The 15871-nt window shown below is 47.3% G+C and overlaps 1 protein-coding gene across 1 annotated transcript in view; it reads right to left on the bottom strand.

The window, feature by feature from the left end:
- LOC148506584 (antigen peptide transporter 1-like) overlaps positions 1–10514 on the bottom strand; it is a 50345-nt gene extending 39831 nt beyond the window's left edge. The window contains 3 exon segments of the mRNA XM_088446548.1: positions 2801–2915; positions 6740–7273; positions 10484–10514. Coding sequence (XP_088302674.1) covers positions 2801–2915; positions 6740–7244 — 620 coding nt within the window. The 5' untranslated portion in view covers positions 7245–7273; positions 10484–10514.
- Positions 10515–15871: the final 5357 nt, after the last annotated feature.

Here is a 15871-nt window from a genome sequence, read left to right as displayed (position 1 = left end):
CCAGGTTCAACAACTGATCTATATATATATATATATATATATATATCTATATATACCCACACATATACAAAAACATATACATATATATATTTACATACATGTGCACACATATACAAAAACATATACATATATATATTTACATACATGTGCACACATATACAAAAACATATACATATATATATACACACACACACATTTTATATATATATATATATATATATAAAATGTGTGTGTGTGTGTATATATATATGTATATGTTTTTGTATATGTGTGCACATGTATGTAAATATATATATATATATACATACACACACACATTTGTGTATATATACACATATATACATACACACACATACACACACTTAATAGATGCCAGACATGACACTGACCTGTGGGAAGGAACGCTGGTTAAGCATGCTGGCTTCTTCTCACAGCAGCTCAGCCTCTGCACTCTGCTCAAAAGGCTAACCTTATAGTTTAATTTCATTGCGCAGGGAGGAGGGGAGTAGTGGCCCTTGGGTGAGACGGCTGGGCTTCAGATGACCCAGGGAACCGGAGCCAATTTCACAAGGCCAGGGAAGCTAGTACGACCGGGGGGCGGAGCTTCGGGCGGCATGGGGGCGGAGCTTCGGGCGGCATGGGGGCGGAGCCTCAGACTGCAGGGCCAGGGAGAGAAATTGGACAGTCAGTGACGGAGCTTCGGACTGCCGATGCGCGGAGGGGGGTGAATGGACCAGACTTCGAATCCTCCATCACTGCAATGTCGGATTCAAAGTAGTGCAGACAGTGTTCACAGGGATTTTTTTTTCCTGTCTGCACTGCGTTGGGCCTATTTGAATGGTTGGCCTGGAGCTGGAGCTCCACCCGGCCCATTAGTAATCCGGCCCTGACCACAAGCACTGTGTATGCCTCTGATGGTTCTCGATGTTACCGATTGTTATATACACTTACTGGAGATGACGTGTGCTGCGAAGGGAAAGTGACGTCAATAAACTGGCCTGTGATCGCACTGCCGCCGCAAGCTAAGCCATAGTGGGCGTCCTCTTGTCTTGCCGTGCGATCGCTGCCTATGCATATATTAGCAGCTGAGCGGATGCATGCGAACGCATCTAGCGAGCGGGTCTGAATCGGGCCCAATGTCTTTATAGTCCTTGCTTTGTGCACTGGGGTCTCCGACACGGGCCCCCTACTCACTGTTCGGCGGCCGGCAGCGCACTGAGCTGTGCGCAGCCAGCGCCGGACTTATAGACTCTGGGCACTAGAGTGCGCCCAGAGTCTACAGAGTATGCGCAGGTCACTGGGAAAATGGCCGCGGCGGCCACTTTCCCTGTACTGCGCATACGCAAGAGGCGGGAAATTGGCCACGGCGGCCATCTTCCAGTCGTTTTTACAGCGTCGGACCCCCGCACCGACGTGGGACTCCGGAGAGGTAAGTGATACTATGGGTGCAGGGTGTGCGGTGTGGGGCCCCCCTGCACCCATTATAGATACACCCCTGGTTCTCCCGGCATCCGCCAAACCCAGACTCGCCCATCTGACTGCCAAACAGAGAAGCGTGATTCGTCACTCCACAGAACACGTTACCACTGCTCCACAGGCCAGTGTCGGTTTGCTTTATACCACTCCATCCGAGGCTTGACTTTGGACTTGGTGATGTGAGGCTTGCATGCAGCTGCTCGGCCATGGAAACCTATTCCATTAAGCTCCCACCGCAGAATTTTTGTGCTTGCATTAATTCCAGTGGAAGTTTGGAATTCTTCAGCTATGGAATCAGCAAAGCTTTGGTGACTTTCATGCACCATGCGCCTTAGCACCCCGCTCTGTGATTTTACGTGGTCTTCCGCTTTGTGGCTGAGTTGCTGTTCTTCCTAAACGCTTCCACTTTCTGATAATATCACTTACAGTTGACCGTGGAATATCCAGCAGGGATGAAATTTCACAAACCGTCTTAATGCAAAGTGGCATCCTATCACAGTACCACGCTTCCTATCACAGTACCACGCTTCCTATCACAGTACCACACTTCATACCACAGTACCACACTTCCTATCACAGTACCACGCTTCCTATCACAGTACCACACAGTACCACGCTTCATACCACAGTACCACGCTTCCTATCACAGTACCACGCTTCCTATCACAGCACCATGCTTCCTATCACAGTACCACGCTTCCTATCACAGTACCACACTTCAAATCACAGTACCACACTTCATATCACAGTACCACGCTTCCTATCACAGTACCATGCATCCTATCACAGTATCATGCATCCTATCACAGTACCACGCTTCCTATCACAGTACCACGCTTCCTATCACAGTACCATGCATCCTATCACAGTACCACGCTTCCTATCACAGTACCACGCTTCCTATCACAGTACCACACTTCCTATCACAGTACCACGCATCCTATCACAGTACCATGCATCCTATCACAGTACCACGCTTCCTATCACAGTACCACGCTTCCTATCACAGTACCATGCATCCTATCACAGTACCACGCTTCCTATCACAGTACCATGCATCCTATCACAGTACCACGCTTCCTATCACAGTACCACGCTTCCTATCACAGTACCATGCGTGAAGTCACTGAGCTCTTCCGACCCATTTTGTATCACAAATATTTGCAAATGGAGACTGCATGGCTAGGTGCTAATAAAACACCTGAATTCAATAATTAACAGGTGTGGCCAAATACATTTGTCCATATAATGTGTGTATGTATTATATATATATATATATATATATATAAAATTATATATACACTCAAGTGATGACCACCCTCACCTAGATAAAGTGATCAGACTCATTACTGTAATGGTGGTCCAGAATATGGAGGGGTCTTCTTTATTCTGGATCCAGTCTGTCATCTGTCCTGTGTAGGTGGGCAGAGCCATCTCTCCTGATGTGGGGGATAATGAGAGCAATCAGACAGACGCAGTAATGGACACCGATCACCTGACACTGGCATTATATTTTTTTAGATATATTTCTTAAAGTTAGAAATATATAAATTGACAATTGTATAATGGCAGACCTCAGAGGGATATAAAGAAAACCCCAATAAAATAGACGATGGGCTTCTGATGATCCCAGATAGACTAAAATCGTGGCACCCTTTACATACACTTTTTATATTGCATATTTCAAGTGAGACCCCTAATCTTGGCAAGTATACTTCCTGAATTATAGACATCTACAGTCAGGTGCATAAATATTGGGACATTGATAGAATTTTCATATTTTGGCCTCTATTCACCACCACAATAGCTTTGAAATGAAACAAACAAGATGTGCTTTAACTGCAGACTTTCAGATTTAATTTGAGGGTAATTACATCCAAATCAGGTGAACGGTGTAGGAATTACAACGGTTTCTATATGTGCCTCCCACTTTTTAAGGGGCCAAAAGTAATGGGACTATCAATATGAGATCCAAAGAGCTGTCACTATCAGTGAATAGATTTTGATTTTTCAGCCATCATTAGGCTGAAAAATCAAAACAAACCCATCAGAGAGATAACAACAACATTAGGTGTGGCCAAATCAACTGTTTGGAACATTCTTAGAAAGAACGCACCGGAGAGATCAGCAACACCAAAAGACCCGGAAGAAAAACCCCTTCACAACAGTTGGTCAAATCAAGAACACTCTTCAGGAGGTAGGTGTATATGTGTGAAAGTCAACAATCAAGAGAAGACTTCACAAGAGTGAATATAGAGGGTTCACCACAAGATGTAAACCATTGGTGAGCCACAAACACAGGAAGACCAGATTAGAGTTTGCCAAACAACATCTAAAAAAGCCATTACAGTTCTGGAACAACATCCTATGGACAGATGAGACAAAGATCAACTTGTACCAGAGTGATGGGAAGAGAAGAGTATGGAGAAGGAAAGGAACTGCTCATGATCCAAAACATACCACCTCATCAGTGAAGCATGGTGGTGGTAGTGTCATGGCGTGGGCATGTATGGCTGTCAATGAACTGGTTCCCTTGTATTTATTGATGATGTGACTGCTGACAAAAGCAGCAGAATGAATTTTGAAATGTTTCAGGCAATATTATATGCTCATATTCAGTCAAATGCTTCAGAACTCATTGGACGGCGCTTCACAGTGCAGATGGACAATTACCCAAAGCATACTGCAAAAGCAACCAAAGAGTTTTTTATGGCTAAAAAGTGGAATATTATGCAATGGCCAAGTCAATCACCTGACTTGAATCCAATTGAGCATGCATTTCACTTGATGAAGACAAAACTGAAGAGAAAATGCCCCAAGAACAAACAGGAGCTGAAGACATTTGCAGTAGAGGCCTGGCAGAGCATCACCAGGGATGAAACCCAGCGTCTGGTGATGTCTATGCGTTCCAGACTTCAGGCTGTAATTGTCTGCAAAGGATTTGCAACAAAGTATTAAAAAGTGAAAGTTAGATTTAGGATTGTTTAGTTTGTCCCATTACTTTTGGCCCCTTAAAAAGTGGGAAGCACATATATATTATAAACCATTGTAATTCCTACACCGTTCACCTGATTTGGATGTAATTACCCTCAAATTAAATATGAAAGTCTGCAGTTAAAGCACAACTTGTTTGTTTCATTTCAAAGCCATTGTGGTGGTGAATAGAGGCCAAAATATGAAAATTGTGTCAATGTCCCAATATTTATGCACCTGACTGTATACCAGGCAACTGCCCGGCGTAGGCTGACAATGACACTGATCCCAAACAGCGGTGCTTTAAAAATCAAGAAATAGCTCAGTATTATCATCTATGCCTGATTATGGTCCCTTATATGACCAGAGGATCATTAATGGGAACTTTGCTTGTTTTGGGGACACACACTCATCTGATGTCCTCACTCTGCAACATCTACAAACCCAGATTTCATTTTCAGCATTTCCTGCAACAAGAATGAGCAGCAGACGTGGATATCACATACTCACAAATCCCCACTACTGCTACACTAATGGCGGCTGTGTGACCAGCATTGGTGACATTGGTCATATATTCTACCTGATCAAACTAAGCAGAGGAATCAGTGCTGTTATACCCATATGGAAATCCCCAAATCAAATTAATCTCCTGAGCCCCCTTTTCCTCCCCGCTGCTGTCACCAGGCTACCGTGCATTATAGGGACCGGCTCCTGTACAGTCTGTGCTGGAAACCCATCGGGGATCTCTGCTGGAGAGCACAGTAACTGTGTTGTTATGTTACCAGCAGTTACAGTGCCTGAAAGTTATATACAGCGGTGGAGATGTCGTACTAAGCTCTGAAAAGTGATAAACCGGAGAGTGATAAATGACCGGCCACTCAGGGCCTGATTCAGAGCCGGACGCTCTGACAAGAGCGCTCGCTCTGAATCAGGGCCGTCCTATCTAAAATTGGAGCGGCCTCCTGGCCGCTCGCATAGCTGTGGGTGACCACCCACAGCTTATGCGAGCGGCCAAAAAGATGGTCGCGATGGTCAAGACCATCGCGACCATCGGGCTTGCGACGAGACCCTTGCGGTAGGGTCTCGTTGTCCGCAAGCCCGGAGTGCTTTTGGCTCTATCAGAGCCAAAAACACTCCCACTGACATCACTAGTGATGTCAGTGGGGCCGGACCCAGACGGTAGGCGTTCCCATGGGAACGCCTCCTTCTGGGCAGCCACGCCCCCGGCACGCTCACCAAAGGGGGCATGCTGTCACTCACCATCGACAGCCCGCCCCCTTTGTAGCGAGACCCGGAGCAACGGCTTCCTCGTAGCTATCCGGGTCTCGCGCATGCGCACGACGGAGCAGCTTCCGTCGTGCGCATGCGCACTTGGGCAACATCGACCCGCTTGCGAGCGGGTCTGAATCAGGCCCTCAGTTCCCAACTGTCGTGTCACAGGCTGTGTTTGAAAAATGACAGTTGGGAGCTGATTGGCTGGTGGTTTATCACTCTCCAGTTTATCACTTTTCAGAGCTTAGTACATCTGAGAATGTGTGCATAGACTAACAGGTGCAGCGTACGCAGGGCCTGGTACAGCAAGGATCGCTATTGCACAAGCGAACGCATTCGGCCGATTGTTGTGTACTGCACATGTGTATGCATCGCCGTGTGTGTACGCTTCACTACAATCGCACTGCGATCACGGAGAGCACGCAGACCAATCGTGCAGTGATTGACAGGCAAAGAGCGTTTGGGGGTGGTGACGGGGGAGTGGTCGGAGAAACGCAGGCGTGCCAGTACGCTTGGATGCTGTTACAGAGGCGTGCACAAATGAACCACTACGATGGTATACGCAGCACTCACTGCGCGCAGGAAGGTTAGCAATTTATAAGTAAAGGTCTGACCTGCTGTAATTGTGCGAGAGGCTCCGATGTACGTCGATGTTACTGATGTTTTGGATGGATTGCAAGGTATTACGGATGTAAGATAAGGGAAGTGGGCGTCTACATGTTGTCCGTGCGAGGGCTTTACGATTACAAATATTAGCGTACTTTCGCAGCAGACCTGCGTACGCGAGTGCAGACGTGATTGATCCTTGCTGAATCAGGCCCTCACTACAGTGATATATGCTTTGCACAAAATGGCGGATCTGCCTGGCTGGCGGCCAAATTATTTTCTGCAGAACAAGAAACACAATCCTGTATTTTTCTCCAAAATAGTCATATATTGTGAATGTAGCAGAAAATGTGACCCTTATACATAGATGGATTTTAAGCAATGTCAGCTAATTCCAAGGCCTGTTACTTACCCCATGATGACAGCACCAGAAACAGAGGCAGCAGCACAAATCTGCCCCAGTAAGGTTTCAGAAGGGCAAATAAGCGCCATACAGAGCCCGATGACCCCGAATCTTCCTCCTCCTCACTGTACAGAAACAGCTGATGCCAGATGACGGCAGAGGTCAGTGTCAGGAGGTAGGAACAGCAGAAGAGGTCCCCGTGGCACCAACTATGCAGGAGCTCAGCACTGGTCTGCGGGAGGAGCAAGGCTGTGATGGTCACACAGGATGGGAGCAGCAGACTCAGGGCCACGCAGGACACCAGCAGGGGCCTTCCATGTAACCAGCGAGGGAGCCTGGACATGTAGCTGACCACACGGGCACCCGATATCAGGACTGTCATCCTTGCCAGGCCCATCAACCAGACCAGGGGAAGACTCACAGGCAGGATCTGGGCGAGCATCGGCCCTAAGAAGCGCAGAGTGCCATAATCCACCCCAGCGAGGCAGCACAGGGTCCAGAAGGGATGCATCATGGAGGTGGCAGCTAATGGGGACAAATGTACTATATAAAGGAGAATAAATTAGAGAGTAGGTTACAGAGGTGGTCAGAATACAAAAGTGCTAATGTTACAGTATATACGTAATATATATCATACATACATATACACATATATGCTGAACGTATGAATGTCCCCATTATAATAGCTATATATATTCAAATTAATATGTAATAGGTATAGCTGGGGTGATTTGTACCCTAGGTGGTCGGCAGCAAGAGTGTTACCAGCAATAGGAATAGTAATTACCTTATACAGTGAGCCAAACACATACAGAGTATTGCTGAGGCACCGTCATGTTACCTATCTCTGCTGCAATTCCTCCCAGGTACAAATTAGGGAGATATTATCCAACATGTATGCGCTATATAAATAACTGGTAATAATAATATACAGTATGCACACAATGACATGTTATACTGTACTCTCTCCAGTTCTAATTTATTGCACACTACCTGCAGCGCTATGTGGTTTTACCAAGGTGTAAATTGTTTTGTTTTTTATATATATATTTGCTCCTAAATCTGAATCAGGCCCCATGTGACCAACAGAAATCCCCAAAACAGAGGAACAGGAGAGAGACACAAGACACGAAGACCCGTAGGGAGAATACAGGGGAAAGTGTTACAGCACATTATAATCACATTGCATAGACATTGGTGAGTGCACAGGGGGACTGTAAGGAGATATAGGGGTAAATGTACTAAAGTGCTGGTTTTTAGAAGTAGAGATGTTGCCCATAGCAACCAATCAGATTTTACTTAACATTTAACTAGCAGCTTCTAGAAGATAATAGCTAGAATCTGATTGGTTCTAGAATCTGATTGGTTGCTATGGGCAACATCTCAACTTCTAAAAACCAGCACTTTAGTAAATATACCCCAAAGTATTTGAAAAGAAGAGAGACCTGGGGGTTTATTTACTAAAGGTCGAGTTGGGATTTTTGTTCTATTTGTAGTCGATTTTCATTAGTTTTTGCAAATCGGAGATTTGTTAAAGGCAAAACCGACTATAAAACCAAATCCCGGCCAAAACCAAATCGCCCAAACATCGATACTTTTAAACAGACGACTACAGGATCCGCAGATTTACTATCAGTCGGTCTTAAAAACAAAGGGGGTCATTCAGACCCACTCGCGAACGGCAGTACGCTCGCAAGTGGGTCGATGTTCCCCACTGTGCATGCGCACGACGGAGGGAGCTCCGTCGTGCGCATGCGCAAGACCCGGCGAGCGACGGGCTTTCCATCGCTCGGGGTCTCGCACCAAAGGGGGCGTGCTTTCGATGTTGATTGACAGCACGCCCCCTTTGGTGGGCGTGCCGGGGGCGTGCCTGCCAGACGGAGGCGCTCCCATGGGAACGCCTACCGTCTGAAGCCGGCCCCACTGACTTCACTAGTGATGTCAGTGGAAGTGATTTTGGCTCTGATAGAGCCAAAATCACTCCTGGCCTTGCGGCTGGGAAACCCGACCGCAGGGTTTCCCTCGCAAGTCCGATGGTCGCGATGGTCAAGACCATCGCGACCATCTTTTTGCACGCTCGTATATGCTGTGGGTGGTGACCCACAGCTATACGAGCGTCCAGGAGGACGCTCCATATAAATGGAGGAGGGCCCTGATTCAGAGCGAGCGCTCTGGTCAGAGCGTCCGGCTCTGAATCAGGGCCAAAGATCATACTGAAGACCGACTGATAAATCACCCAAATAATAGACCTGCCTGAGGCGTCATGTTTGTGAGCAACACTGTACAGATCACTATGATCTGTGCAGGCTTCTCAGGGTTAAAAGTAATGTAATAGTTAACAATTAAAAAAAAAAAAAGAAGAAAACATAATGGGGTCCCCCCTAAAATCATAACCAGCCCTGGACATCTGAGCCCGGTCTGGTACAGGAAAATCGGGGGGGGAACCAGTGTGGGGTTCCCCCTATTTTCCTATAACCAGCACCCAGTTTATCCAGCCGGGCTGATAATGCCATAGCAGGGAGACACACACTGTTGTGTCCCCCTGCCAAAGCAATCACCAACCTTAAACTGGTCAGCCCAGGGCTGGCAATCCTCGGAAAGTGGGGACCCCATAAAATTCCCCCCCCCAAAAAAAAAATGGGGTCCCCCCTCCTAAGAATCAATCACTCTTTCCTGCACCCCTGGAAGTGGTGGGTGCAGGGGTAGTGGATTAAATAAAGAAATAATATTGTTCTTCACAGTGGGACTACTGGTCCCAGCAAGCCTGCCCTGCAGCACTTGTAGAACCACACGTGCCAGCAGCCCACTGGCACCTGTACTCCTAGTGCGAAACAATATAAAAAAAAACACAAAGTACACAGGGGGAGATGTATGAAGAGTCGAAGCGGCATCAGCGCACGTTATGTGCGCTGATACCACTGCTCCCCCATATATGCGCCCCTGTCATTATCGGTGCTATCTACAAGATAGCCCTGCCGTTCGGCGTTGCTTTGTATGAACGGACAGTTCGTCTGACCATTCCGCCCGCTGCAGCTGTCGCTATCGACAGCTACAGCCTAGCGATGCCCTATCTTCACAGCAGGTACAGCGCTGTCCCTGCTGCGGTGGCTACAAGCTCCAGGGCTGAGCGCGGGATACTTGCAAGATTCTGCGAATGCCCAGTGGTGCCGGCTGGGACTGAGACACAGCGCATCAGTACTAAGCTGATGCACTGTGTACTCAGGCAGGGATCGCCGGAGGGGTGGCCGTTAAGTGCCGCTATAATACATCTACTCCACAGACACCAAATTTTGTAACCCTTTGCAATCGACTACAAAATCGACCTTTGGTAAATGTACCCCCTATACTGTATATATGAATGATACAAACCCAATGATCTGTGTTACTAATCACCAGTGTAGAGGTATTACTACAAAAACGCTTCCTGCTACCCTTTATAATGTATCATACCTCTTCCTATAGTGCCTCCTGCCTCTCTTTCTAGTGCCTCCTGTCTCTCTCTATAGTGCCTACTGCCTATATAGTGCCTCTCTCTAGTGCCTCCTGCCTATATAGTGTCTCTCTTTAGTGCCTCTCTATAGTGCCTCCTGCCTATATAGTGCCTCTCTATAGTGCCTTCTGCCTCTCTCAAGTCCTGCTGCTCAGATGAGAAAGATAAAGCCAGGATGAAGGGGGGAAGGACATAGAGACCCTAAGGCCGGTGTGACAAGTGAGATGATAGGGCAGATATTATATAGCCGCGGTGTTACTAACCTTACACATGTAATTGTCTCTTCTGCTGCTGCTCTGTCTGTGCCTCTTGCCTCAGTGTCTCTGTCTGTGCCTCCTGCCTCAGTGTCTCTGTCTGTCTGTGCCTCCTGCCTCAGTGTCTCTGTCTGTGCCTCCTGCCTCAGTGTCTCTGTCTCCTGCCTCAGTGTCTTTGTCTGTCTGTGTCTCCTGCCTCAGTGTCTTTGTCTATCTGTCTGTCTGTCATATCAAATTTCAGAGCTTAGTACATCTGCTGTATCTCGGGAATGTGTGAGAGGAGCAGGAATCCCCTGTGTATTCCGGGAATCGGGTTATTAGCAGTAAAGTGAAAGTGAAAGGGAATATATTGTACAATGTGCTGTAATCATCCTCCCAGCACTGTCACATTAACTATTATACTGCTGCTGCAGATATACACTGACTGGCGTCAGCCCTGAGTGCCTCTACCTAAGAGCACCCCAATATCTACCCCATTCTTTTCTCCCAGACTCAGGGGAACGTCCCCCACAAATAGCACAGAGGAGCCAGCGCTCAGGCCGCAGTAGGACGACAGTGAGTACCAGGGGGTGAGTATCAGGGATCGAGGGTGAGTACTAGGGAGTAAGGGGGTGAGTACTAGGGGGTGGGGTGAGTACTAGGGTGAGTGTGAGTACCAGGGAGTAAGGGGTTGCTACTAGGAGGTGAGGGTGAGTACTAGGGGGTGAGGGTGAGTACCAGGGAGTAAGGGGGTGCTACTAGGGGTGAGGGTGATTAGTAGGGGGTGAGTGTGAGTACCAGGGAGTAAGGCTGTGCTAATAGGGGGTGAGGGTGAGTACTAGGGAGTAAGGGGGTGCTACTAGGGGTGAGGGTGAGTAGTAGGGGGTGAGTGTGAATACTAGGGTGTGAGTTCCCAGGGAGTAAGGGGGTGCTACTAGGGGTGAGGGTGATTAGTAGGGGGTGAGTGTGAGTACCAGGGAGTAAGGCTGTGCTAATAGGGGGTAAGGGTGAGTACTAGGGAGTAAGGGGGTGCTACTATTGGGTGAGGGTGAGTAGTAGGAGGTGAGTGTGAGTACTAGGGGGTGAGAGTGAGTACCAGGGAGTAAGGTTGTGAGTACTAGACGGTGAGGGTGGGGGCAAATCCCGTAATTTTTTCTTATGTTAAAGTTACATTACTATATAAGAGACAAATTTGTGCGTGTGCTGGTGTTGTGGAACTACAAGTCCCAGTATGGCCTCCAGAGCAATATGCTGGGTCTCTAGTATAGAACTCAGAATATCTTCCCTTCAAGAAGAAATGTAACTTTGGGAATATATTTTAAATGTGTCTTTGGCAGGGCCCTATGGATTATTATTACCATGCACCCTATGTTTCATTAGTGTATGTGTGGGCGATTATCAGACTCTGTATATATTTCAACTTTTCAGATAACTTTTAATAAATTTTTTGTCAGGACGAAATCCCAACGAAAGATTTATTTAAAGACATTTGAAACATATATATGTACTAGTATTCTGAAAGTCATCTTTTTGCTGTATATAATCCCCTATCAGTAAGAGAGTATAGAGAACCGTGCGATGGTTGTGTCTTTATTTTTTGTAGGAAAGACGCTAGCTCTGTCTTAGTTTTACATTGTACATGTATTTCTTTTAAATTGATCATATATGGTATTATATATAGTGCCTTGCAAAAGTATTCACCCCCTTGGCGTTTTACCTTTTTTGTTACATTACAACCTGTAATTTTTTTTAAATCTGAATTCTATGTGATGGATCTGCACAAAATAGTCTAGTTTGGTGAAGTGAAATAAGAAAAATATATCTAAAAAATAATCTTTATAATTAAAATTCTGAAAATTGGCATGTGCATAAGTAATCACCCCAGTTGCTATGAAGCCCCTCAAAAGTTCTGGTGCAACCAATTACCTTCAGAAGTCACATAATTAGTGAAATGACGTCCACCTGTGTGAAATCTAAGTGTAACATGATCTGTCAGTATAAACACATCTTCTCTGAAGGGCCCCAGAGGCTGCAACACCACTAAGCAAGAGGCATCACACCAGGGCCGGATTATAGGAGGGGCGACAGGGGCGGTCGTCCTGGGGCCCCCCACACATTGGGGGCCTCCACACACTGTCCCCGGCCCCTTGCCACAGACATCCCTCTGATGTACTCCTGTCGCCTGCCACGGCACGGCCCGCTCTTAAGCCCCGCCCCTCCTGACATTAGGCCCTGCCCCCTTTTGAAAGAGCCGCGAATCGGGCCAGTGTGCTGGTTGTCCAACTCTTGCTGTTGCTGCCGGCACGCCTCTGCCGCTGACACCACGAGACCATGTAAGATCAGATCATGTTTATCTGTACGTATATATATATATATATATATATATATATATATATATATATATTTATATGAATTTATATGTATGTATTTATATGTGTACAGGTATGTGTATGTATATATACAGTATATATGGGTGTGAATGTGTATATATTATGTATGTATTTATATGTGTACAGGTATTTATATATATATATATGTGTGTGTATATATATATATATATATATATATATATATATATATATACGTGTATATATATATATGTGTGTGTGTATATATATATATATATGTGTGTGTGTGTATATGTATGCATATATATATGTGTATATGTATGTATATTGTCCAAAACCAGCATGTGGCGAATATATATATATGTATATATATATATATATTTTGATAGGGGCCCCCACACGTTCGTTGCCCAGGGGCCCACACAGACCTTAATCCGGCCCTGCATTACACCATGAAGACCAAGGAGCTCTCCAAACAAGTCAGGGACAAAGTTGTTTAGAAGTACAATTCCGGATTGGGTGATAAAAAAATATCCAAATCTTTGATGATCCCCCAGAGCACCATCAAATCCATCATCATCGAATGGAAAGAACATGGTACCACCACAAACCTGCCAAGAGAGGGCCGCCTACCAAGACTCACAGTCTCAGACCGGGCAAGGAGGGCATTAATCAGAGCTGCAGAGTTCCACAGCAGAGACTGGTGTATCTATGCATGTGATCACAATAAACCATACACTCTATAGAGCTGGGCTTTATGGAAGAGTGGCCAGAAAAAAGCCATTACTTAGTGATAAAAATAAGACGACACGATTTGAGTTTGCCAAACGTCATGTGGGCGACTCCCCAAATGTATGGAGGAAGGTGCTCTGGTCAGATGAGACTAAAATGTAACTTTTCGGCCACCAAGGAAAACACTATGTCTGGCGCACACCCAACACATCCCATCACCCCAAGAACACCATCCCCACAGTGACACATGGTGGTGGCAGCATCATGCTGTGGGGATGTTTTTCAGCAGCAGGGACTGGGAAACTGATTCGAGTCGAGGGAAAGATGGATGGCGCTAAATACAGGAATATTCTTGAGCAAAACCTGTTTCAGTCTGCCTGTGACATGAAAAATGCAAAAGGGGTGTGAATACTTTTGCAAGGCACTGTATCCTTGTATTGAATATTCTTAATTTTTAGTTTCTGTATAATAATCTAGTTTCCATTGTACTTAGTCGCTAAGATATACAGTAAATATAACGCACAGGCTGTGCACTTTATTAGTATCACTTATTAGTGTTACTGTAGGACTGTAGTACATGTACAATTGCGTTGTAGGCACAATGATGGATTGCCTGGTGCTGGGGCCGGGCACAGGGTGCAATGGACCCTAGCTATGACCCTGCATGTATATATGTTTTATAATTCAAGCTCATGACCTGGTATGTAAAAAAATAACAACCAAAAGGATTTTAGATGCAATCGGACTGTATTAATGTATTATATCAATATTACAATAATAGTAATTTACAAATGTACAAATCATGCGCTCCTGCAGTCAGCGATGCTTATCACAGATGCCCATAGTTATTGCGTCTGCATGAGAAATGACCAGTGTCTGCAACAGGGGCAGTAGGCGCATCAGTGTCGCATTAAGACACTTATGTGCACTGGGTTGGCCGCCATCGTCCCCATCAGATGTGCAGCAGAGGGAGATGGAAGCTGGCTGTGTTCTAAGGTCACACCAGGCACCTCCCCAGGCAGCAGAGGGAGACGGAAGCTGGCTGTGTCCTAAGGTCACACCAGGCACCTGTCCAGGCAGCAGAGGGAGATGGAAGCTGGCTGTGTCCTAAGGTCACACCAGGCACCTCTCCAGGCAGCAGAGGGAGATGGAAGCTGGCTGTGTCCTAAGGTCACACCAGGCACCTCCCCAGGCAGCAGAGGCAGATGGAAGCTGGCTGTGTCCTAAGGTCACACCAGGCACCTGTCCAGGCAGCAGAGGGAGATGGAAGCTGGCTGTGTCCTAAGGTCACACCAGGCACCACTCCAGGCAGCAGAGGGAGAGAGATGGTAGCTGGGTATGTCCTAAGGTCACACCAGGCACCTGTCCAGGCAGCAGAGGGAGATGGAAGCTGGCTGTGTCCTAAGGTCACACCAGGCACCTCTCCAGGCAGCAGAGGGAGATGGAAGCTGGCTGTGTCCTAAGGTCACACCAGGCACCTCCCCAGGCAGCAGAGGGAGATGGAAGCTGCTGTGTCCTAAGGTCACATCAGGCATCTCTCCAGGCAGCAGAGGGAGATGGAAGCTGGCTGTGTCTTAAGGTCACACCAGGCATCTCTCCAGGCAGCAGAGGGAGATGGAAGCTGGCTGTGTCCTAAGGTCACACCAGGCACCTCTCCAGGCAGCAGAGGGAGATGGAAGCTGGCTGTGTCCTAAGGTCACACCAGGCACCTCCCCAGGCAGCAGAGGGAGACGGAAGCTGGGTATGTCCTAAGGTCACACCAGGCACCTCCCCAGGCAGCAGAGGCAGATGGAAGCTGGCTGTGTCCTAAGGTCATACCAGGCACCTGTCCAGGCAGCAGAGGGAGATGGAAGCTGGCTGTGTCCTAAGGTCACACCAGGCACCTCTCCAGGCAGCAGAGGGAGAGAGATGGTAGCTGGGTGTGTCCTAAGGTCACACCAGGCACCTGTCCAGGCAGCAGAGGGAGATGGAAGCTGGCTGTGTCCTAAGGTCACACCAGGCACCTCTCCAGGCAGCAGAGGGAGATGGAAGCTGGCTGTGTCCTAAGGTCACACCAGGCACCTCTCCAGGCAGCAGAGGGAGATGGAAGCTGGCTGTGTCCTAAGGTCACACCAGGCACCTCCCCAGGCAGCAGAGGGAGATGGAAGCTGGGTGTGTCCTAAGGTCACACCAGGCACCTTCCCAGGCAGCAGAGGGAGATGGAAGCTGGGTGTGTCCTAAGGTCACACCAGGCACCTCCCCAGGCAGCAGAGGGAGATGGAAGCTGGCTGTGTCCTAAGGTCACACCAGGCACCTCCCCAGGCAGCAGAGGGAGACGGAAGCTGTGTATGTCCTAAGG

Source organism: Taudactylus pleione, unplaced genomic scaffold (genome assembly GCF_031769625.1).
Source record: "Taudactylus pleione unplaced genomic scaffold, aTauple2 ptg000400l, whole genome shotgun sequence".
NCBI classification, from domain to species: Eukaryota; Metazoa; Chordata; class Amphibia; order Anura; family Myobatrachidae; genus Taudactylus; species Taudactylus pleione.
This window is presented reverse-complemented; position numbering and strand designations above follow the sequence as displayed.